This window comes from Pygocentrus nattereri, chromosome 14, assembly GCF_015220715.1.
Source record: "Pygocentrus nattereri isolate fPygNat1 chromosome 14, fPygNat1.pri, whole genome shotgun sequence".
NCBI classification, from domain to species: Eukaryota; Metazoa; Chordata; class Actinopteri; order Characiformes; family Serrasalmidae; genus Pygocentrus; species Pygocentrus nattereri.
In genome coordinates this window covers 30,083,119-30,108,093 of record NC_051224.1, presented here as the reverse complement: position 1 = coordinate 30,108,093, position 24,975 = coordinate 30,083,119, and the positions used below count along the sequence as shown (strand labels likewise).

Sequence of the window (24,975 nt, the reverse complement as noted above, 5' to 3'; positions counted from 1 at the left end):
TCTATTTGTTCCAAAATTCACAGTTCATGATGCTACAGGACTACGAGAAAGTGACCAAAAGCTTTAAAAAAAAATCAATGTCATATTTTACCCTTGTGCTGGTTTTGGAAGTCATCCAGCATGGCCTTGCTGGCTAACCAACATACCAGAACTTACGCTGCCCAGAACAGTAGGGTGGCAATGAGTTTTATCTTAGATTTAGCTGATGGTAAGCTCTGCAAACATCACTGACCTCACTGACTGGTGTCGCAGTGGCATGGGTAGCTCAATTACCATGAACACTGCTTTTAGACCATTACACTGCTCAGCAAGGACTTACAGGTATGTAAGCACCCCAAATCTGAAAACACACACAGCTCATTCACTAGACCTCTGAAGTTTTGTTGCTATTCTGTATCTGGTATCATGCTCAGATTAGGTTTTCTGTATATAAAAAAGGACAGCATTTTTAAAAATCGCCGCTGTAGTGATTTTTCAAAATATCTGGATAATTAAATGTTTCAGAGCGGTTTGGTGTGAAATGCTTCCTTCAAGAAAGACTTACGGAGTCTAATCATTCACAGTGGTGGTGACAGGAACCAGACGCCTTAAGAGTTTAATGCATCTTAAAAACTCCCCCACAGAAAGTTATTACACAAAATTATTATAAATACTATAAATTCCAGACATTGTTTTATGGTAGGTTTTTTTTTTTTTTGGCCTAAAACGTATTTTATTCAGTTTATCGTGATCTAGTCACGGTGGAGGGATACACGAACGGTCAAAATAGTCCCAGAAATAACACTATTTTAATTATTTATTTATTTTTCAGTTTTACCACTATTTTACCATCAACATTACATGTAAAACAAGCCAGAAGTAACCAGTGTTTTTATATAGTCAATAACATGGGCTATATTTGTGTTGTACATCGAGTAATGATTTGTTTACATTTCAACCACTGAATTTTTGCAGACATTCTGAAAGATCGTTGGAAGTCGCCTTTCGAGTCAGAAGCTCACACATGCTTGCACACGTCTATGAAACCTTATAAAGCTCCTACGGTGCGTGCGAGGACATATAAGTCGATGTATCGCCCTCAAACACGTTAAATACACGGTATCGTAACAAACATGAGTCATTAGCACTAAACCCAGAAGCGGCACCATCACACGTCACTTCCCTCACGAGCCCGAGCCGCCGCTTTACTATATTTGGGCAAAGGCGCGAGCGGGGCGGAGGGGCGAGTACACTTCCGCGAGAAACACTCAAATATACACGCAGCTTCATCGGGACCCGGCTTGAGTAGCGTTTTGTGTTGGTGTGTGTGTTTTTTGCCCCCCCGTTCAGTCCGGTTCGGTGGATCAGCGCCGTCATGTCGTACGAGCTGAGTAAGTGCAGCCGGAGCTCCGGAGCTTTTGTTTTGGGGGGTTTGAATGGAGATACCGGGGCTACAGCGAAGGGGCTAATGCAAACCGGGATCGGCTCATTACAGCCAGGAGCAAGTCCAGATATGCTGGATCAGAATCTTAATTATAACGTTGCAGTTATTATTATTTGGCTAGATTATACGTCTTATTATTGCCTATAGCGCTAAAGTTGGCTTGCTATTCGCCAGCTTCTTATTCGAAATCCGCTCCACCTTAAATGGTACAGTTGTCTGATTCAGGCACCCACAGACGCTGGTATGTAAGTGCTGCACCATTTAAGGTGGAACGGCAAGTTCGAATAAAAAGCGAGCTTACTATTGCTCTCTTCTTGTGCCTTCTTTGACAGCATTAATTTAAATCTCCGGTAAAGTCCATTGCACAGTACGTCATTGATACATGTACGTTAATGTCTAAAACACAAACATGGTTATGGTAACTATGTGTGTGTGTGTGTGTGGTGCTTTGTAGTGCTGCATCTAGGTTATATGCGGAAATACTGGCTCGTTTTGACAGGCAGACAGGCTGCTTTCCAACAGAGACCTTTATTATCAATGCAGAGCAAACCTGGCAAACCAGGTGCCTCTCGCCTGTGTGTGTGATTTGGGCTTTGATTCACAAATGCAGCCGGAATGAATGAGCTAGAATGAATGACCCATTTGTGTCGGGATATCGACACTATATCCAACCCTAAATGCTGTTAGCTTAGCCTGCTAGCCCAGCCTGTCTGCCTGAGGCCTGCAGTCTACTGCATGAGCGCTGATGTTTCGATTAATTTGTGATTAGATTTTAATTTTAAAGTCGTTTTGCACAGTACTGGTGGAAAGTAGGGCTGCATGGTTATCATTAATGTCAAGTGCAGTTGCCTTTTAGCATCACTGTAAGATTAGCCAGTTCATTTCACTGCAGTCGGTCAGGATTAAGGGATTTATGGGCATATATCAATCATTTATCATGCATTTTGTTCATCCTGTCTGATGGCCACATGCTTGTGTGAGTTTGTGTACTAAAACAGCCATAATTAAATTGTACATAAACATTTTCTAACTTTTTTTTTATTAAACTTTTTTTTCTATTGTGCCTTTTAAGATTGATATGTAAATCAGTTCTGTATTGATTGGCATTCAAAATCAGTCCATGCTGAAACATTTTATAACTCCAGCATAAATGGAAAGCATGAATTGCTTTAGACTGAATGAGATATGTGTGTATGTAAATGCACTGGTTTTTGTGGCGTCATAAAAATGTTAATATAGTATAGATGTATATTTATACATTTTAGACATATATACGTTTTGAAAAATTGAAAGTTTTCCATGTTATGAGACCTTAGTAATGAGTTGTTAAATGAAATGCACAACTGTAGTCATGCAACAAATACACTAATCACTATCGGTAGCTGGCTGAGAAATATAAAAAATGTATTTCTTTGGGGTTATAAATGCAGACATTTTAGTGCAGTAGCCCACCATCACCAAAACATTCATAGTGCATAGTGCATTTAATTGGCTTTAGTTATATGACTTCTTTGTAATCAATAGTTTTGTTTGGTGTCCTGCAGAGCATGTGTTTGCCAGCCTTCCTCAGATGGAAAGGGGTGTGGCCAAAGTGCTGGGTGGAGATCCAAAGGGGAACAACTTTCTGTATACCAATGGAAAGAGCGTCATCATCAGGAACATTGATGTAAGATATCTTCACAGCTTTACCTGATTGAACCTCTGCATAGCAGATTAAAATCAAGATGTGGTCAAGATTCACACTACAGCAGTGTTTCCCACATGGTTTTGTTCCACTGGATTCTGTGTGGTGGGTGGACCTTGTCTGGGCCTTTGAGGAAGGTCTGGGGGTATGGTCCCCTGGAAGAACATTGGGTATATTTTAAAATTAAATACATTAATCTGTTGCACCTTTTACAGCAAAATTAAGATGTTAGATTTATTACCTTCATTAACTTTAGAACTTTGTGCTCTAAATGGTTTTGTGCTTTAGTAATTGAATCATAAACACAGTGGTTCTATAGGTATGAATGGTGATGAGCAGCAAAAAGGTCACAGCCACGATGCATGGTAAGGAAGTTTAACAGCTCGCAAATGGTCAAAACAAAAAAACTAGAGTATACATAGCACAAACATTAAGCTTAAAAAAGTACCGCTCAATTCAACTTGAGTCGTTACAGCCACTTCAACTTGATTAGTTAACAGTACCAATAGCCTAACGTTATATGAAGAGTCAATTTGCATCTCAGAGATTGAACATAGTTATGTTGTCAGAACACGTGCATGACATAATCTTCTATGTTTGTCACCGTGCCAGTGTGTGTTAATTGCATTGATATAAACTTTTTCTGACTGCAAAACAGGCTAAAACTTTTTAAAGTGAGGAAGTCAGGCACTCTGACGTTAACATTCCCTATCTAAGCTAGAGTTAGATTAGCATTAATTATCAATTGTAAGGTCTACATTTGTGCTATCTATTTGCTGTCCTACATGGATAATGCTAAGATTGTGTTTGGATGCTGTAAAGGTAACATCACTGACCTCAAATCACAATGTTGTGTCCTCAAAATGTCCCATGTCTTGACAGTTCAGTGCGTGTGTGTGTGTGTGAGCATGCACACATACAGTTGGAGAGGGGTGCGGAGCTGACTGGTTGTGAGAGAAGTTTTGCCGAAGCAATAGGACAAAACAGCACTGTTTGTTATTATGAAGAGTGTAAAGATATTTTAGTGTAATTGAGAAACTGTGGCAGGACAAATTAGACTATAGTGGGCTCGACGGTGTAGGTAATGAACGGAAAACATTGTACAGGCTGAATTATCTAAGGCTTACCCAAGGAAGCCCTGGACTTCCTTCTTTTATTATTAAGCACTACCGCTATTTCTCTCTTTAAGGTCATTGCTTGTGTTTACATGCAGAGACTTTAGTCACTCTGACTTTATTTATTCTGATTTCAGATTCTAAATGAACTCTGTTGTTGCTGTCATATTAGCTTTGTGTTTTTGATTTTATGTTTCTTTAACATTTGGAAAGAGACTAATGTAAAAGAATAATGTAAGCATTGCTACCTTTTATATACAAGTCGCCTTCTACAGTAGTGCTGCCGTAGGCTCTAGAGTAAGATTTTGCAGTTTAAAGACTAGGAGAGCACACTTCTGATCTTGGAGGAGGGAGGAAGTTTTGAGAAACCAAAAGTGCTTGTTTGTTTTTTTTTCTGCTAGCTGGCTAATGCAGAAGAAATCCTAATATAATGTCTGTATAGCCTCTGGATCAGTGGCTGTGCTGGCAGGCAGGATTTCTTTTTTCTGTTGGGGATTCCCACTGGTTATATGGCATATTTGCATATTGCATGCTGGGCACTGCAGTGAGAGAACAGTGATGTTTGCAAATACAAAATAGTGAATTCTGTGAGGCCATGGCTAAGGGATGCAGTGCTGGACAATAGAATATTATATAACATGACACTTGGTCACTTGGTAGTTTTTGGCCAGAATGCCTGTTTATTTTGAGTAAAATTAATGCAGAATGCTTTTTGCATCTTCTATTACCATTTCAGTACCACTTATGTATATCATGCATTCAGCAAGCTGCTAAAAATATAGACATTATTAGACAATCACTAAGTAAAATGTATGGGTCTGCATTTAGTCAGTTGTTTATTATTCTAATGTCTTGGTGATTGAAGCAGCTGTGCTTAAGGAGAATTCCACTTTTTTTTGCATAATTGCGTCATTAAGATTTAAACAGTCATTCACAGTGTTTTTCAACATTTATAGAAAGTCAGATTTGTTCACAGTGCTCATAGAAATCAGATATCCAAAGTGTTTAATACCTCTAAAAGGTTTCTGTTGCTGGCATCAAATTCAAAATGGGCATGCATTTTTCAAAAATGTTTCATCATTTGATATGTTGTTTGTACTATTTTTCTCTTAAATATAGTGTTTATATAAATATAATAATTGTTCAGCACTTAATGATTGAATTACGCAGAAATAGTGAAAAAATACAGGAATTCCACTTTACACTGTGATTGCTTGTTGTACTGAATGCAGAATGCTGTTGATCTGAGGGAGTTATTTGCCTCTCTGTCGTACAGAATCCCGCCATCGCTGACGTCTACACCGAACACCCTCACCAGGTCCTTGTTGCCAAGTACGCCCCCAGCGGTTTTTACATCGCCTCAGGAGGTGAGAATATCTCTAAAAGCTAAAAAATCGAATTTACACAATTTCCTTCTCACCCCAGATGTTTGGGATCAGCCAAGATATGTTTGGTGTTCAAGGTCAGGGACATGGGAAGTGGGGGTGCTGCACCTACAGGCTTCTTGATTTGAAATGGTTAGTTGGTCTGTAGTTTGGATAGCAAGTATGCAAGCTAGCTAACGTAATAGACAGTTGAGTCCAGCTGAAGATTGATTAAGTTTAAAAGAGTGTGGTCTGTAACTATTAAAACTTCAGGTAGATTAGCAGACAATTATTGCAATAGCTGGCATACTTGCTGTGCAAACTGTACATCAACCGCTCTTTTAAACAGCATGTTGACTGGATGAAGCCTTTTTTTTCTCTCCTTCAGACTGAAGGTTCGCTCAGATGCCAGAGAGCAAGGGCCAGTTTTCTCCAGTCTGTTATTAATAGGGATGTTGGTGCTGTGCACTGGGAGGCTGTAACTCTTGTTCAAGTTTACAAGTGCTGTCTGATGGGATTTCAGTCAGGACTTGGGCTTTTTTGAAAGTTGGACAAATTTCTTTCTTTGTGACTTGGAGATACCAGTAACTGACCCAGAATGGATGCCTGTGCAGTAGGAATGGTGGAAAAAGGAAGCAGCAGAAAACCAACTCTACCCTGGCTGTGTTCCAGCCTGTGGTTGGAAAACCAGATGAGTTAAACTTAGTGGTGGAGTATCCTGGAAACCACCCTGTGTTTGATCCTAGAAGCAGCCTAAATATGTTCTCTTGGGTCAGTTTTGCTTTTTCTTTCCAGTGCATTAAAAGTTTGCAGGCAATGTATCCGTTGCTTTTTGGATCAGTTAAAGGAATGGTCTAGGTTTCACCCGAGGTGTGGGCAGTCGGTGCCTTAGCCAAACTCTTCTCGTTGCCTAGTTACAGTGAGGTTATGAGACACAGTTAGCCAGGCGGTGAGCTGTGCTGTGTCCTGTCATGATTGGCCTGTAAATGGTTCTTGTACATTTCTAGGAAAAACCTTGATTTGGGGTAGAACATTTTGTCTTTTGAAATTTCTTTAACCCCTTGATCTCCATGTCAATAAGTCAGTTATGAATTTGTTATATAACATTTATGAAACCATTCATTGTGTAGTAGCTACTATGCGTTATGTAACAGTTGTTCTTCTGTCAGTCCAAAGAATAATTTGTGGCACCTCTGTTTTTAAGAATGTAGTGTAGGGGTCTGTTACATTGGCTGTGTGCGTGAGACTAACTGCCATGTCTCTTTGTCTCAGATGTTTCAGGAAAGATCCGTATTTGGGACACAACCCAGAAAGAGCACCTGCTGAAGTATGAGTACCAGCCCTTCGGAGGGAAGATAAAGGACATTGCCTGGACTGAGGACAGCAAGCGTATTGCTGTGGTCGGAGAGGGCAGAGAGAAGTAAGAAGTCTGCTGTTTTAATCTGTTTTTTCTGACTGGCCAAATTACAGATTTTGTTCAGTATTTATTCTTTTTTTTTTTATTTATTCTTAGGCAGTTTTACAGCTTTATAAAGTCAGTACTAATTAACTACTTCCTTGGCAGACATCGCAACATGGAAACACTTTCTGTTGGGAGGCTTTCTAATTTTGCTTTAGCTGTAAGATGGAACAATGGTCACCCACTCTTTCTTGCCAAACTTCTAGTTCTGCCATGTTCTTGGGCTGTCTTGTATACACAGCATGCTTAAGATGTACCTGCAGATTTGCAGTGATGTTTAAGTCAGGGGCGCTGTGAAGGCCATTCCAATAGCTTGAGGTGAGGTGTGTTTGATGCTGAAAATAGGATAATGTTCCTAGTTTCTTGACTGACTAGGTTCACATTTGCTTCCAGAACTTGCTGGAGTCCATTCCAACATCTCTCTGTGTGATTCCTGTGCCTTTGACTGCCACAAATTTCCAAAGCATGATGGATCCAACCCCATGCTAACCTTTGGCAAGGTGTTCTTTTCATCATATGCTGCTCCCTTTTTTCTCCACTTACACTTTTGGCGATTGTGGCCAAAGTGTTTTCATGGCCATTGTTACTTCATCAGCATTTGTCTGTGCCTTCTCTGGATGTTTTGCATAATGCATTTGTTGACCTTTGTGATGGTTGCAAGTAAGGCTGCTGTGAAAACTGTTCCATAAAGATCATGTTTATGTAAGCAGTGCTGCACAGCAGAATGGTGCATTTCCACTCCAATCAGCTTAACTTGCCTGCAGGTCCTTTGCCGTCATTTGAGACTTTTACTTTGCCTTCTTGTTGGCATACAAGATGTTTCTATATAAGCATTTTCTTGGTCTTCCAGAACTTGCATTGACTTCAGCAACTCTTTCTAACTGCAGCTTCTCAATGACATTTTGCACAGTGCAAACTGTGACCTGGAAACAATTTTTATATCTATTTATAGCCTTCTCTTGCTTGCCTTCGTAAGCATCGACTAGCTTAACTTTCCGAAAGAATCAGAGAATTTATTATACCTCTGACTGAGGTCAGTGAATGTACGCTTTGGAATTGTCATGAGCTGACAATTCCTAAAGATAATTCTTGACCTGCCTAAACAGTCCTAAAGAGTGAATTGAGGCCTAATGAAGTTCCAAGCTTCTGCACATGCTGTTGTTAATTTTTCTGTTTTAAGTTAAACTGTACATTTAAAATATAAAGGAAAATGTTGTATTTAAATAGTTTGCTGCTGAGGTTGTTTGTCTTTTTGCTTCAGATCTTTGCTTATATGCTGTGTCAATGCATGTCCCCTGCAGGTTTGGTGCTGTGTTCCTGTGGGACAGTGGTTCGTCAGTAGGGGAGATTGTGGGCCACAGTAAGATCATTAACAGCGTGGATATCAAACAGACACGGCCGTACCGTCTCGTTACTGGCAGTGACGACAACTGCACCACCTTCCTCGAGGGACCTCCTTTCAAGTTCAAGTGCACCCTGAGTGTGAGTTAATTTGTGTGTGTGTGTACATGCATGTGACCCAGAGAACCATAGCTATAAGCTCGCATAGTTTAACTTTAGTTCTAGAAGTGCTAGATGATCAAAAGATAGATGTCCAAAAATTTCATCTTGCCACATTTTTTTAATGATTTGATATGTGATAGTTACTATTTTAACAACCCCTTGTTTCTACACGATGGAGCTTTTATAGAATTCATTATGAAATGATAAGCAGTTTAAAGGGTAGCTGGTATTTTAAAAAAACAAACTGAGTAATATAATGGCAACAGTTGTATACTCTCCAATACTTTACAAATTCTCGTGCTTTTATGATCCCTAATTTCAATGCTGAAAATAGCTCACTGGCTAACTGGGCTAACTGTTCTTTGTTCTGTTACGAGTGACTGTGACAACCATGAATCCCTATCTGCATACTAGGAAACTGCAGTTTCTGCCAGTGCACTCATAATTTCTCACAACATCAGCTGACTAACTCTCAAAAGTAGCATTTGTAGTCACCCTTACTAAAGTTCATTTGTTTAACCAACTTGGATCTGTTTGTTCATCCAACATTAGGCTGCCAGTCACAATTTTTTCCAAAAAAAACCCCTGTATTAAAACATTTACATACAAGAGTACATACAGGCACTCTTATCCAGAATGGCTTCTAATCTAACGAAGTTAGATATCTAAGCTAGTGCAGCATTAGCAGGCCTACTGAGGGATGCTTAATGGTACAGCATGATGGGCTTGCCTGGGCAGGAAATGAAAACTTAGCCTGCGGGTTGGAGGGCAGAGGTGTTGCCTGCTACTTACTCTACTAAAGACCAGAAAAGTGATGGTTTCATTGCCGTTACTTTTGAGCGCACACACAAAATTGCCTGTTAGCTTACAGATGGCATGGTGTAGTGAGTAACACTGCTGTCACTGATGTTAGCTTGTTGCTAGATTGAGACACTAAAGCACAGCTTTTGTTTCAAATATTGCACTTTAATATTATCGAATGCTTTAATAAATGGAAAATGGAAATATTATCCTGCTAAGTTAGGACACATTTTTGCCACTCTTTACTCCAGATTTTAGCCACCAATGTCAAATTCTGAATGTTGTCAATCATTACACTCTTAGTAACTGTAGATGGACTAATAATTAAACATGTAGCCAAGTTATTTGAAAAAGTTTTTGAAAAAGTTATTTTAATCTCCATGTATGGCATACAGTTATAAGAAAAAAGCCAACTTCAGAGAGCTTGTTTATGACGCCGGTGAGTACAGATGAAGGTTAATGTGTCCAAATTCATTTGTCTATTCAAATGTCCACCCCTGCCATCTAGCTCAGTGTTAATGAGCCATCAGTGAATGGCTAGACATAAGCAGGCCACATTTCTTGGTCGTCACGTAACTGAAGGCTGTCCTGTTTTGAATGTGACCTTCATTTCTAGGAATTTGAACTGATTTAATCTTTTGAGGCCTTCGGCCACTCATGATTTTTCATGCACAGCACAAAATCATTGGGGGGAAAAAAAACAGAATTGGCTATGAGTGGTGGGACATAGCACTAAAGTTTATAATTTAACACAATGTGTATTGTAACAATATATAACAAGATTTAAACATGTGGCATAGGTCATCTCGACTTACAAGTAAGCGTAAGTGAGCACTGAAAGAAGTCTTCATATACCAGCACTAGCATAATCTCCCTTGTTTGAGGTGCAGCCTTTACTTTGATGCCACAAGTGAATGGCTAGACTTCCATTCCTTTTTAGGTAGTGGAGTAGCAATGTCCAGAGTTCAAGCCTGGATTCTTAACACTGGATTGCAGAGCAGAGCAGCATAATCATTTTATCAAAAATAGTATATTTTCAGTATCAAAAATTACAACTGTAATCAGTGCCTTCAGGGGACCATTTTGTATATTTAGAAGTGCCTGTCTTTAGTTGGTATTGGAGATGCTAAAAGATGGTAGTGCTGCAGGGAATATCTAAACTATAACTGAAAACCTTTTAAAACAGCCTGGTCTTATTAGGCAGCTCACTAGCTCACCTGCTAAATGCTGTGTCTCTATGGACGGATAGTATTTCATGCATTTCATTTATCTAATTTATCTTTGCTATCTGATTTTATTAATGTATCATACTGCTTCATTTATTGTAACCTTGAGCAAGCTGAAAAATGAGATTCTTTAAAATCTGACCTACTTTGAAAATTAGGGCACAATCATAAGAGTGTAATGAGGATCATGTATAAGGCTGCAGGTGTGGAATCAATTTTCTATATCTCAAAAAACTTTTGGTCTTGAATTAACACTTTCTCTAAAATGCAGGCTCAGATATTGGCTAATTCTAAATGGCTGCCACACAGGCTTTGGCATCTGGTCATTTTGTGCTATTTAGAGAGCTGTGTACATTACTGAGCCATCTTAAATTTCTTACATTTGGGGGAAAATTTCCCAGCGATGAGTAGCAAGAATGGAATGTGCTACAAGCCTGAACATATTTAACTTTGGCAGCACCATGCAAGCTCACTAGCTATTCACGTTTGCACACTCAACTCAAGGGAGCTTGATGGTAAGCCATGCAATCGAAGTCAAGTCAGTCAGCACAGCAAGTGTGAAAAAGGGCCAGTAATATTGACCGATCAGCCATATTCACCTTGTTTCTACACTCATTGTCCATTTTATTGCTCCACGTGTCATAGGAGCCCTTTGTAGGTCTACAATTACAGACTGTAGTCCATCTGTTTCTCTCTATACTTTGTTAGCTCCCTTTTACCCTGTTTTACCTGTAGTTAGGACCTCACAGGACCACCATGGAGCAGGTGTTATTTTCGGTGGTGGATCATTCACAGCACTGCAGTGACACTGACGTGGTGGTGGCGGTGTGGTAGGAGTGTATCAGACACAGTAGTGGTGCTGGAGTTTTAAACATGTCCACTCACTGTCCACTTTATTAGACGCTCCTACCTTGTTGGTCCACCTTGTAGATATAAAGTCAGAAATAATGGCTCATCTGTTGCTGCACAGTTTGTGTTGGGCATTCTCTAGTGCCTCATCAGTGGTCACAGGACCCTGCCCACCAGACCTTGTTGGCTGGATGTTCTGATCAGTAGACAATTCTCAGTCCAGCAGTGACATTGAGGTGCAAAAACTCCAGTAGCACTGCTGTTCCAGTGCACAAACTTGGATCCAGCTTCAGTGCATGTGTTCATTAAAGCAAAAGAAGGACATGTCATGGCAAATACTAAGAAATTATGGAATTCATTTAAATATTTCAAAGATTGTAGTTTGTTATTGTTATGTTGATAATGTTTTGTGTTCAATGGAAAATAATTCAAAGTACAAGCATTTTCATTAATAGTGTCAAACATTTGGACCCCACTGTAAATAATGCAAATCGCTGTTGTGGGAACAAAACCTTGTATGTCCAAAATGGTAACTTTACAAAAGAAGGAAAAAGCTTACTTTACTTAATATGTAAGTCAATGGAACTATGTTTTTTTTCCTCGTAATTCTGGGCCATTTCTTTTAGTCCATTCATCATGAATTTACACACAATGTAAAGGGCAACAGGCATTTTCACATGTCAAAAACTGAAAAATAGAGATACAAGGTTTTGTTCCTACAGCACCGATATATGTAACAGGAGATCTGTAAAGCAAATGCTGATTAAATATTTATTCACTGCAAATTGTTTCTACAGTGCAAATTGTTTCTATAACTGCACCTTTCAGTCTCAGCAGTGGTGCCAGTCTGACCACAGTTTCTGGTTGGTGCTTTGATTTATGTAATATACATGCATAAACTTGTCATTTAATTTGTCTTATCACAACAATAAACAGTCCAGATGCAGAAATGTGGAACATTAGCTTAATTGTGAGATGCAAATGCCTCAGCAGAAGGGAAGTACAAGTTGTGGAATGTAGAGCAGACCGAGCGGAGGCGGTGGTGTTGTTTTAGTAGCTGTTGACAGTGATTGTCATTGGCAGTGTTTATTCTGTTCTCTCTTAATGGTTTCTTGTTAACAACTGTTTTTGGATCCCATCACCTCTGCTGTGATTGCACACTTGGGGATTGAACCCCAGTCTACAGTGTAGAAGGCAGAGGTGTTACCCACTACACTATCCCAACCACCATTTGCTAAATATTGTTAGTGTAATTGCACACTTAATTAGTTTTATATAGTTTTATTTTGGAAGTTTAACTGTGATGTGGAAGAACCACACCTGCATGTTTGTCTTTACCTGTTTGCTCTCAGTACAAAGGTCTAGTTGATGAGTCAGTAGCAGGCTGAAGGTGAGACTGCGTTTGGTTGCAGTTCATATTTGGATTGCTGAAGGTTGGGATTGTGTTCTGCCATTGTGTTCACTTTCTCTGCTCATTAGATTGAACAGGAGGAGTTATGTTGCTATATATATATATATATATATATATATATATATATATATATATATATATATATATATATATATATATATATATATATATATATATAATGCAAATGTGACTCCTCACTCTAGGATCACAGCCGGTTCGTCAATTGTGTGCGTTTCTCACCGGACGGAAGCCGCTACGCATCCGCAGGGGCCGATGGCCAGGTAAAGTTTCTCTTTATACTCTGTGCTCACTCAAAAAACAATTTTGACTCTATGCACTTGGCTCTCTTTATTTATCTCCTTTCTCATCATTTTTTTTTTTTTTTTTTTCCCCCTCTCTCATTCCAGATTTTCCTGTATGATGGGAAGACTGCAGAGAAGATGGGCACGCTGGGCGGAGCTAAGGCCCATGATGGCGGAGTTTATGCTGTATGTATTTTAAGCTCTTTTGTTTCCTTAAATGGTTTGTGGTTTTGATGTAGAAGGAGTCATTTATTACAGAGAAAGTATGTTTCAGTTTGGTTGACTTTGAGCTGTTTAGTTGGCGGGGGCAGGGAAGTGTTGGTCTGCTGCACTAAATAGCATGGGTGAGGTGGAAATGATAACTTCCTCTTTACATGAGCTAGCTGGAAGTGTGTGTCAGATTTAGATCTGCTGAGTCAGTGTATATCATATAAAAAGTCTTGTTTTGCATAGCACATCACATCAGCCTGGATTGTGTAATTGCTGGGGCTGTAAAGCAGTCAAAGTAGATAATTTCAATGAAATTCATTTGTTTTAGCTGATTAAATTTAAATGAAAAAAATTAGAAACTTTTTTAAAAATTAGAAGCTTAAATTAAATTTGACCCTAAAGAAATTTAAAAGCAATGCACTTTATTGTAGCTGTATCAGTGGACTACATAAGCTTCATCAGAATGTAAAATCCCATTTTCATCACTGACATGTAGTATATAAAGACCTGCACTTGCTGCATGTTCTGACCAAGGAGTTCATGCAGTTGAATGCAAAAGTTGGAGGACCCCCAGTCACATGGGAGGGAGGGGGGAGGGAGGGGGGGGGGGCATAAGTTTGCCATTGTTTCTGCACAGTCCCCCACCATATTTGTTGTGTCCTTGAAGTGAGAATTTGGAATTTATGGGTGTGGACAAAGATTTCCCAGATTTCTAACTATTGACTAGGAAGCAAGATGGCAAGTTAGCCAATTTAGCCACTTTAGTCATGTATTTTAGTTGCCCATAATTATTTTAATTGCAATTACTCCTCAGCTAAAATGTTGTGAGAGACCTATCAGGAATTGAGATTTTTGGGGAGATTAATTTGTTAGTGTGGTGCTGCTTTCACTGAACAAGTTCTGCTTAATGACTTTCATCTGAGACAAAACAGAGGTATTTAGAATCAAGACTTTTTAACACAAATGATTGAAAATTCAATCTTGAACTCCTAGTGAATCTGAAAATATGCATCATTACATCGATGATGATGATTTTTGCTCTTTGTTGTTCTGTAGGTGTGCTGGAGTCCTGACAGCACCCAGCTCATGTCAGCGTCTGGTGACAAGACAGTGAAATTGTGGGATGTGGCCACCGGTACTGCAGTAACAACCTTTAACCTGGGATCAGATGTGCTGGACCAGCAGCTGGGCTGTCTGTGGCAGAAGAATCACCTCCTGAGCATTTCGCTGTCTGGGTATATCAACTACCTAGACAAGAACAACCCGAACCGGCCTCTCCGGGTCATCAAGGTGAGAATAGCGCTTTTCTGTGAGTGTAGTCCAACATCTAAGAGATGTTTGGTGTCTCAGGCTTGCATCTTTTTCTTTGGAAATAAAAACTTTTTTTTTGTTTTGTTTTGTTTTTTTCTCATGAAAAAACAATTCTGAATACCTAAATTGGTCCTCTGGCATGTTTAGAGAGCAGCATGAGTAATATTTGTTTTTGTTAGCTGAGTAGCTAATTCTAAAGTTATCATGTATGCTGGCAGAATGAATGTTTTACCGTCAGTGTGAATGCGGTATTGATTCAACAGTACAACCAGTACAATATCAGCCAATTAATTTGGCCACTATTGGGTTGTATTTTAATAGTTTATTACTTTTATCACTGGTAGAACCAAAGTGGGTAAAAAATGGGACAGTTCCCAGAAAGTTAAGTGTCGCAGTATCTGTGCATGTTTGATTTTGTGAGACCTGTAATATTACCTACAAGCTAAGCAAGTAGCAAAGGCCAAAAAACATATTGAATATCAATTGTTAACTTACGAGGAGCAAGAATGTCATAGTGGCATTGTTAGGGTTATTTAGGGTATGGTTGATCAGTAATATTGGCCAGCATCAACAATCATTGGTTTTATCTACATAGACCATCCATATTATTAATTATGCTTCCTTGTATCTGCACTTTTTCTCAGTTTTATCAACTTTACTTACCGTATAGTTTCACTCTGTAGTTCTACGATTACAAACTGTAGTCCGTCTGTTTCTCTGCATAATAAGGCCTTTAAATCTGGATCTTTTAATCCAGTGTCCGATCCTGGATCTTGAAATCACTGCTAGTTAACTCAACTGTTGATGTAAATGATGTGGCCATGTGCCGTCAAGTCAATTCCAACTCTTAGCGACGATATGGATAGTGTTTCTCCGGAATGTTCTGTCTTCTGTTTGGGTCCCCAGACTTCTGAACAGCTGGTTCATGATTCCTCTGATTGTAGCCATCCATCTTGTAACTGGTCATTTTCTTTCTCGCTTACTGGTTATCTGGGCTTTGAGTGAAAAGTTGAGGCTTGATTTTGCTTTAGGATCTGTTTGTTTTCTTTGCCGTTCAGTGTACTCTTAAGTTTTCGCCAACACAAGTTCAAAGGCATTTATTTGTTTCCAGTCTCACTTCTTTATTGTATAGCCTTCACATCCATAAAGAACTGCAGAAAAGACCACAGCCTGGACAGTTCAGTTCTTTGTTTATAGAGATAAATCATTGCATTTGAAGATCTTTTCAATTTCATTGAAACTTGTTATGCCCAGTGTCAGTCGGTGTTGAATTTCTTACTGGGTCCTTTGTTGATTTGAGTAGGCAAAAACTATATATATATATTTTTTCCCCCATTTATATTTGTTGGGTGTGGGTGGGAAGTACCTTAATATTTTCAACAGAAACTACTGTTTTGTAGAATAATCACAAATTGAATAGCAGAAACTTTTTTTTGGTTTATTTTGTCTAATTATACTGATTACAACTAATTGTATAGGAAAACCAAATAGCAAATTGGGAATGCACAGCACTTGCAAATAAAGCAACAATCAATCAGAGGAGCAAAAATTATTTTATCTGATTTAATTTTATTATCTTTTTTTTTTTTTTTTTTTTTTAAATAACCCTCTTTGTCTTCTCTCAGGGCCACAGCAAGGCCATCCAGTGTCTGACAGTCCATAAAGAGGACGGACGGCCCTTCATTTACTCCGGCAGCCAAGACGGACACATCAATATCCTCTCAAATGTGACGCGCTGGTTTACATTTACACTGCCTGTCAAAACCCTGGGGACACCTTGCCTTTTCCATGCTTTTGACTTTTTAGTTGAGTGCTTTAATACTTTGGGTATGTTTAACTTGGACACAAAGTTTCTTCTTCTGTAAGAGCAGCAGATTTTGCCTAAATAAGGGTACATTGGTTTTCTCTTCTGAATTATTGTTAAAAGTGTATATTGAAGCTCTTTCGGCCTCAAAATTGGTTTAAATTCCTGAAAGTGGGCTGATGGGTTAGAAAGTAATTTATTGTTACTTAGTTAATGTTACTGACCACATTACTTTAGTACTTACTTAAGTGTCTCAAAATTCCATGTCTTTTAATACCAAATTAACCGTGTGGTAACGTGATTTCTTCTGCAAATCTAGGGTTAACATTAATATTAACAACAGTAGCAACAACAGAGTAACCTTAAGGTTATTTAACTTTTATTCTACATTTGGATTTAGGTGAGGCACAGATAACCATTCTGGCTGGCCTGCATTTCTCTCGGTTTTCCAAAATGAACATTTTGCACGTCACCATTAGGTTACTTGTCAGTCATTGGCTATGTTCAGTTATATCACCTGTTACCTGGAGTGATGTGCTAAATGGCTGTAGGCATGATTGTTGTGATACATTTTGTCACATATTAAACTGCATGTATATGTTATCACGTTCATAACTGGTATATGAATTGAGCCTTGACTTCTAAGTACATTACTGGGATGCTGAGACTGGTGAAAATGAGGGGATAGCAGGAAAGGGTCACTCTAACATGGTGGCCAGGATGGCTGTGGACGAGTCAAACAACCTAGTCACTTGCAGCATGGATGATACCGTCCGCTACACTGATCTCGGCAAGAAAGAATACAGGTAACACATACATTACTGTGTGTGTGTAATGCATACAGTACATACTCATTAATACATTTTATATATATATATATATATATATATATATATATATATATATATATATATATATATATATATATATATATATATATATATATATATATAATTACACTGCTCAAAAAAATAAAGGGAACACTCAAGTAAAACATCCTAGATCTGAATGAATGAAATATTCTCATTGAATACTTTGTGACTTACTGATCCAACTTTGATGTAATGTCCTTAAAACAAGTCAAAATGAGCCTCAGTATTGTGTGTGTGGCCTCCACGTGCCTGTATGACCTCCCTACAACGCCTGGGCGTGCTCCTGATGAGGTGGCGGATGGTCTCCTGAGGGATCTCCTCCCAGACCTGGACTAAAGCATCCGCCAACTCCTGGACAGTCTGTGATGTAACGTGGCGTTGGTGGATGGAGCGAGACATGATGTCCCAGATGTGCTCAATCGAATTCAGGTCTGGGAAACGGGCGGGCCAGTCCATAGCTTCAATGCCTTCATCTTGCAGGAACTGCTGACACACTCCAGCCACATGAGGTCTAGCATTGTCCTGCATTAGGACAAACCCAGGGCCAACTGCACCAGCATGTGGTCTCACAAGGGGTCTGAGGATCTCATCTCGGTACCTAATGGCAGTCAGGCTACCTCTGGCGAGCACAGAAATGCCACCCCACACCATTACTGACCCACTGCCAAACCGATCATGCTGAAGGATGTTGCAGGCAGCAGATCGCTCTCCATGGCGTCTCCAGACTCTGTCACATCTGTCACGTGCTCAGTGTGAACCTGCTTTCATCTGTGAAGAGCACAGGGCGCCAGTGGCGAATTTGCCAATCCTGATGTTCTCTGGCAAATGCCAAGCGTCCTGCATGGTGTTGGGCTGTGAGCACAACCCCCATCTGTGGACGTCGGGCCCTCATACCATCCTCATGGAGTCGGTTTCTAACCGTTTGTGCAGACACATGCACATTTGTGGCCTGCTGGAGGTCATTTTGCTGGGCTCTGGCAGTGCTCCTCCTGTTCCTCCTTGCACAAAGGCGGAGGTTGCGGTCCTGCTGCTTGGTTGTTGCCCTCCTACGGCCTCCTCCACGTCTCCTGGTGTACTGACCTGTCTTCTGGTAGCGCCTCCAGCCTCTGGACACTACGCTGACAGACACAGCAAACCGTCTTGCCACAGCTCGCATTGATGTGCCATCTTGGATGAGTTGCACTACCTGAGCCACTTGTGTGGGTTTAGAGTCTGTCTCATGCTACCACGAGTGTGAAAGCGCCACCAACATTCAAAAGTGACCAAAACATCAGCCAGAAAGCATAGGTACTGAGAAGTGGTCTGTGGTCCCCACCTGCAGAACCACTCCTTTATTGAGTGTGTCTTGCTAATTGCCAATAATTTCCACCTGTTGTTTTCCATTTGCACAACAGCATGTGAAATTGATTGTCAATCAGTGTTGCTTCCTAAGTGGACAGTTTGATTTCACAGAGGTTTGATTTACTTGGAGATATAGTATGTTATTTAAGTGTTCCCTTTATTTTTTTGAGCAGTGTGTGTGTGTGTGTGTGTGTGTGTGTGTGTGTGTGTGTGTATTTATTTATTTAAGTAATAATAGTAATAGCGTGTGTTTGTTGTCTGTGTCAGTGCATCTGACCTGGTGAAGATGGATGTTCAGCCAAAGACTGTGTCAGTGGGGCCAGGGGGCCTGGCTGTAGCTGTGTGTATTGGACAGGTAACATGCACATACACACATGTATTGGGAATGGGCATTTAGTAGTGTAGAGAAGACCTCATTGGTCACTGTGAATAGTCTGAATTATTTAAAAACAAAGTTTCTTAACTCACAATGGCAAAGAATGTAGGGATTTCACTGTCTACAATTCATAATACTATTAAAAAAGGATCTGGAGAAATCGTTGTGAGTAAAGGGCGCATATATGACAACAGGGATCCTGGAAAGTATTTATATACCAAAAAAGACTAAAACAACAAACAAATACATACATACATACATACATACATACATACATACATACATACATACATACATCTCTCTTCTAAGCCGCTTCTCCCTCGGGTCGGGGGGGTGCTGGACCCTATCCCAGCTGTCATCAGGTGGAGAGCAGGATACACCCTGGACATGTCACAAAAACAACAAAGATAGTTATTTGAAACCTTGCATATTTATTGTTGTTTTATATATAATCTATAAAAATTGTCTTTGTTCCTACTGTTATCAATTCAATATAGGTCAAAAACAATTTGCAAATCTTTTCAGGTGGTGTTGCTGAAGGATAAGAGAAAAGTTTTCACTCTAGAAAACCTGGGCTATGAACCGGAGGCAGGCGCTGTGCACCCAGGAGGTGTAACTGTGGCTGTGGGCGGAGCTGTAAGTTACCAGTCAGTGCTGTTTTAAGAAATATATTTAACTAATCCACACTCTCACATGCTGTTCACATGCAGCACTAGGGCCACTAGCACCCAGAATGTTTACAGTATATGTGTGTGTGTGTGCACGCAGGACGGAAAGGTACATCTGTATTCAGTCCAGGGGAACACCCTGAAGGATGATGGGAAAGTTTTGGAGGTCAAGGGGCCAGTGACTGATATGGAGTTCTCCCGAGACGGAGCCTTCCTTGCTGTTTGCGACGAGAAGAAAGTCATCACTGTGTTCACTGTAGCTGATGGTTACCAGGTATGGCTTTCTACCTAAATGCTTCAATTGCTATAAAACATATGTAAAGCGAGTATTTATGTATTTGTGGATACAGATATGTGACGGGTTAAAGGAAAGCCCAAATGAGTGTCTTAGTGAGGTTTTCAGGCACCATGAACCACCAGAACAACTTCAGTGCATCTTGGCTTGAATTCTACAAATAAAATACAAATAAAAAAAAAAAAAGCGAAATAATATGATGCAAATATAAATTTATTTCCTTATAGTCACTTATTTAAATATGAGACTTTGTTCCTGATGTTGTAGATACATTTGTGTATTTTATTAGTAAATGTTCATGTTTAAATATGCTGTGTTTGTGTGTAGGTTAAGAATGATTTCTACGGTCATCATGCCAAGGTTGTGTGTATGGCCTGGTCTCCTGATAATGAACATTTTGCTTCTGGAGGGATGGACATGATGGTCTATGTTTGGACTCTCAATGACCCAGACAAGAGGATCAAAATCCCAGGTACAGGGTTCAAACACACATGCGCACGGGCACTCCACAGGAAGTTTTATTCCAAGATGCTTCTATGCGATTTCCTGGTCAAACATTTGAAAACTGTATCTGGTCTATGGATAGTCCTCTATGGATAATCTACAAATGCCATTTAAAATCTTTCACAAAATATATCTGAGAAGAGGTTGAGGTTAGGGTTTGTCTGTTGATAACGGAACAATGAAAGTGATCATATAGTTGACTGTGATTTTGAAAATGAGTTGCGCAAGAATATTAATACAAATTATTTGAAAATGCTTTTGAGTCATGAACTCTGCTAAAGCATGTGAAAGGGTTCCTGTAGATTCTAGAAAAGTCTTAAAACAGATTTGAAAATTTTAAAAAGGGTCATAAAAAGTCCAGGCATATTTGAACAGATTGAGTATCAGCCAAGCCCAATACAGTTCTGATCTATTGCTGAACAGATGTGTAGAAACAAACATTATTAAATAATTGGCAGCTGTATGGTGTGTTTTCAGAAGGTAACCAAGTGGTCTAAATATGTCTGGAACTGCTTTAGGGTCGTTCAACTTTGTTTTCTGCTGCTTGATTCGAGTGACATGCCGTCTAAACTTTGTACAAAATGCACTTGCACTGTGTTATTCTGCATCGTGTTTTAAACCGATGTTAACAGAAATAGTGCATTCCAAGCCAAGAGGGAGCAGATCAATGAAACCAAATCAGAAGTAAATATTAAACATGCTATAAAATGGTCATGTTAATAAAGTAACCCAAAAAATCTAAACACAATGTCATATAATGCACATACTAAAAAGGAAGTCATTTTATTGTAGTATTAATTAGCAGCCTAGCATATCTTCAGTTGTAGCTTGTATTCTGCTCATCACCAGCTGATGTTATGGTTTAATGATTATAGATCAGGTGTGTTGAGACGGGGAGTAGTTGAAATTGTGGAGTGTTGTGGGTCTCCAAGAGCACAATTAAGAAACACTGCTCTGTAATTTTCATATGGTGCATGCTGTCGTTGTGACAGGTTAGAGTACTTGATGTAGGTGGCAATATGACTTTAAAATCTTCAAATGATCCACACAGTCATTCTGACATTAATAAGCTACGGCCAGTCTAGGAAGCAAAACTGCCTAGATTGTTAAATCATAAAAATGCACTGAAATGTTCGTATTATGCATGCAATCATTCTGACAGACTGTGATACTGTACTGGAATTCTTAGGGGGTGACATGACCATTGTCATGTTTTGCTCCATGTTTTGTACTTTTAAAAAATACTCTGGTTATATAGCAGCACATGGAAGAACACACATGAAAATAGGTTTTATTATACAAAAACCAATGCTAAGTAGGTTTTCATGTTGAATAAGTAACAGAGTTGAATTGAATGTCGGTGAAACGTAACAAATACCCAAATAGTGATTTCACTATTTGTGAATACGGGCACCTTGAACAGTTAACGGAGTACTCGTGTACCTGTGCACATCCCTGTTCCATTGTTTCATTTTAAAAACTGGTATAAAATGTTCATGAGATCCATGTGGTAATTCTGAGAGATTGCACGCTACAGGAAGTCTAGGGCTGATATGACTTCTGTTCTATCATGGTGTACATATGTGAGTAAATTTGTTCTTTCTTGCAGATGCTCACCGATTGCACCACGTCAGTGGCTTGGCCTGGCGGGACGAACACACACTCGTCACGACATCTCATGACTCATGTGTGAAACAATGGACATTGAAAATCTAAGCACACAAGCGCACCCACACTTCAAACACTCTCATGGGATCACCAGGGATAGGGACTACTGTAGACAATAACTCTCTCTTGCTTTCTCCTTCTGTCTGGGTTTTTTTTTTCTCCTTCTTTTTTTCTTTATTTCAGTTGGTCTGTAAGTAGCAAGTTTTGTCCTGGAAGCTTCTCAGTTGAAACCTCTTAGCTGTGTGTTTATCCGCTCTGCTTTTTATTCGGTTAACCGTCTGCTTACAAAAAAATGAAAATGTATTTTAAAGAGATGTTTTTCATCTTAACTGCCATCTAATACATCTTTACCATACGATTGAATACCATGGACAACAGTTTTAACTCACTTTATACTTGGAAAAGAACTGAAAACTTCTCAAATCAAACTTTCCTTACAATAGAAGCCGCTAGGTAGTTGCTGAATGTTTCAAATGTGTGACTATTTAATGAGACAGACATGAGATAATATTTTACCAAAGCTGCTTCTATGAAGTTCTATCCAACTTCTGAATGCTACATTAACACAAAGTTCCGGTTACTTCAACTTTCCATAAGGTTTTCTGGTATCCATAAGGAATCATGCAGGAGCTTATGAAAACTTTGTCCACAAATTGCTGCCTTCGATCTGTTTTTGAAAGAATTAATAATTCACATCTTTCATTGGAAAACTGAAGAATTCCGTGTTTCACATGACTGTACTGTCAGAATTAGCAACTGCTCAATGACTTCGAGGAATTAAGTTTCAAGTTACCTTTTCCCCTCTTCTTTTGTAAGTATAGCGGAATATAGTGAAAGCATAGTCTATGATAATCGATTGTAGAGTACAGATGCAGCAGAGGACGCTTAGGCTGAAAGATGCAGGGCTATTTCTTTAAAGCACTTGGCTTCTGAGAGCTTTCTCACCTTAAACACAATTAAAAAGCATGACATTCCAGAGGCGCCAGCCCGATCTCCACTCAATTAAAGATTCAGAATGCTGATGTAGGGTCAGTTTTTTTGGCATTAATGAGATGCACTCATTATGCTTCATAGATGCCATTGTAAAATTGACTGCTGTTGTGTCAGTAGTACTCATACACAGATATAAGCCTAGAGCTCAACATGGCATAACCTTTCTAAAATATGGAACTGAGCTGTAAATATCTGCTGAGCAACTTCTAGATATTTCTAGGACTGTCCAGTCAGCCAGTAAGCATTCTCTTTTTAAAAAGGTCTTTACTGGGTGGAGACTTTGCTTTTGCCCTCTTCTTCTATTTTTGTATGATGGAACATATTTGTGTCTTTCGCAGTCCAGCTCTGATGAGAGGGAGTGTGCCTGTGTGGGGAGTTGGGGGTGGGGTGGGGGGTCAATAATATATAAATCAGAAACCTGATCATGAAAAGTTTCAAAAAAAGATACTGTATTGTGTCTGATGTTTTTTTTTTTTTGGTTTTTTTTTGTCCTTTTGTCTACGAGGTCTCACTCAGTTTCATTGTGTTTGGTTTTGTTGTTTTGGATGCCTCCACTTTTTTTCCATTGGAGTGGATGTGATTCATAATAATATGAATTAATAATGGAAATAAAAACAAACACTTTTTATGCTTTTGTTGTTTCATGCTGTTTTTCCAGATTAGTAATGCTGATTTTTTTTTTTTTCTTCAAAGCTTTATTCATAAATGACTCGGTAATTGAAAAGATTTCCATGTGCAAAGGAAATATTTACAAATATTTTTTGAAATCTCTTAAACTTGTGATGTATTTACATATTTTTGACCTTGGGAAAAGAACCATTGAAGAAACATCTTTATTAGTTGTGTAGCTACATTAATAAAACAATTCTGCAGGCAAAAACTGGTTCTTCTACACTTTGCTACATGTATGTACACTATAAATACATTTTTTCCCTATGCCCATTTTATGTGAATTTGTTCAGTTTAGCATAAACTCTTAGTGGCCTAGCATTTTAGCAGAGTTTCTTTCCTAAAGGTTGTTTAACAACTATGTTACATATTTAGGCATATTTTGGTTTTCAAATATCACTTAACTACTAGGTGGACCAATACTTTTCTTCAATCTGCTAGCTAGCGTGCTTTCAATTGCAGACCACGACAGTAATTCAATTTTATGTTAGCGTTACAACAGCAGTACTGCAATGCTGTGTTTACGATTTCTGATGGTCCTAACAGATAAACGAGGCATTTGTACTCACTATTGCACAGCGAGTCTTTTAGTATTGGAAAAGTAAAGCTTTCACATCATATCAACTTCGTCTCCTCTGTAGACCCGAATGTTATAAACCTCTCGCTGTGACGCGATGCACATGCGCAGAACGTACCTTGACGTTCCGATTGTAAGTGTAATCGGATTCAGGCATTTGTTGCCCATGCATCCATCCATGCATCCATACATGCATCCATCATCTTCGGGGTTCGGGTCGCGGGGGCAGCATCCTAAGCAATGAGGCTCAGACCTCCCTTTCCCGAGCCACTTCCACTAGCTCTCCGGGGGGATTCCAAGGTGCTCCCCGGCCAGCTGGGCAATATAGTCACGCCAGCGTGTCCTGGGTCTTCCCTGGGGTCTCCTCCCTGGTGGACTTGCCTGTGACACCTCACGAGGGAGGCGTCCAGGAGGCATCCTAACCAGATGCCTGAACCACCTCAACTGTCTCCTCTCGCCGTAAACAAGCAGCGGCTCTACTCTGAGTCCCTCCCAGATGACCGAACTTCTCACCTTATCTCTAAGCAAGAGTCCAGACACCCTGCAGAGG

General features: G+C 39.5%; 1 protein-coding gene across 1 annotated transcript; it reads left to right on the top strand.

Moving 5' to 3' along the window:
* The first annotated feature begins 1,212 nt into the window (after positions 1 to 1,212).
* Positions 1,213 to 23,807, top strand: wdr1 (WD repeat domain 1). The gene is made up of 15 exons (XM_017705401.2): positions 1,213 to 1,370; positions 2,968 to 3,089; positions 5,499 to 5,589; positions 6,859 to 7,006; positions 8,347 to 8,527; positions 13,039 to 13,116; positions 13,243 to 13,323; positions 14,404 to 14,637; positions 16,284 to 16,371; positions 17,112 to 17,268; positions 18,943 to 19,030; positions 19,577 to 19,687; positions 19,820 to 19,993; positions 20,342 to 20,486; positions 22,128 to 23,807. The coding sequence occupies exons 1-15, from the start codon at positions 1,355 to 1,357 to the stop codon at positions 22,232 to 22,234; spliced, it is 1,821 nt and encodes a 606-aa protein (XP_017560890.1). The 5' UTR covers positions 1,213 to 1,354; the 3' UTR covers positions 22,235 to 23,807.
* The last annotated feature ends 1,168 nt before the right edge of the window (positions 23,808 to 24,975 follow it).

Coding starts and splice junctions, on each gene's coding strand:
- wdr1 (XM_017705401.2), top strand. Junction 13,117..13,242: donor CCGCAGGGGCCGATGGCCAG/GTAAAGTTTCTC, acceptor CTCTCATTCCAG/ATTTTCCTGTATGATGGGAA. Junction 19,994..20,341: donor CTGTAGCTGATGGTTACCAG/GTATGGCTTTCT, acceptor GTTTGTGTGTAG/GTTAAGAATGATTTCTACGG.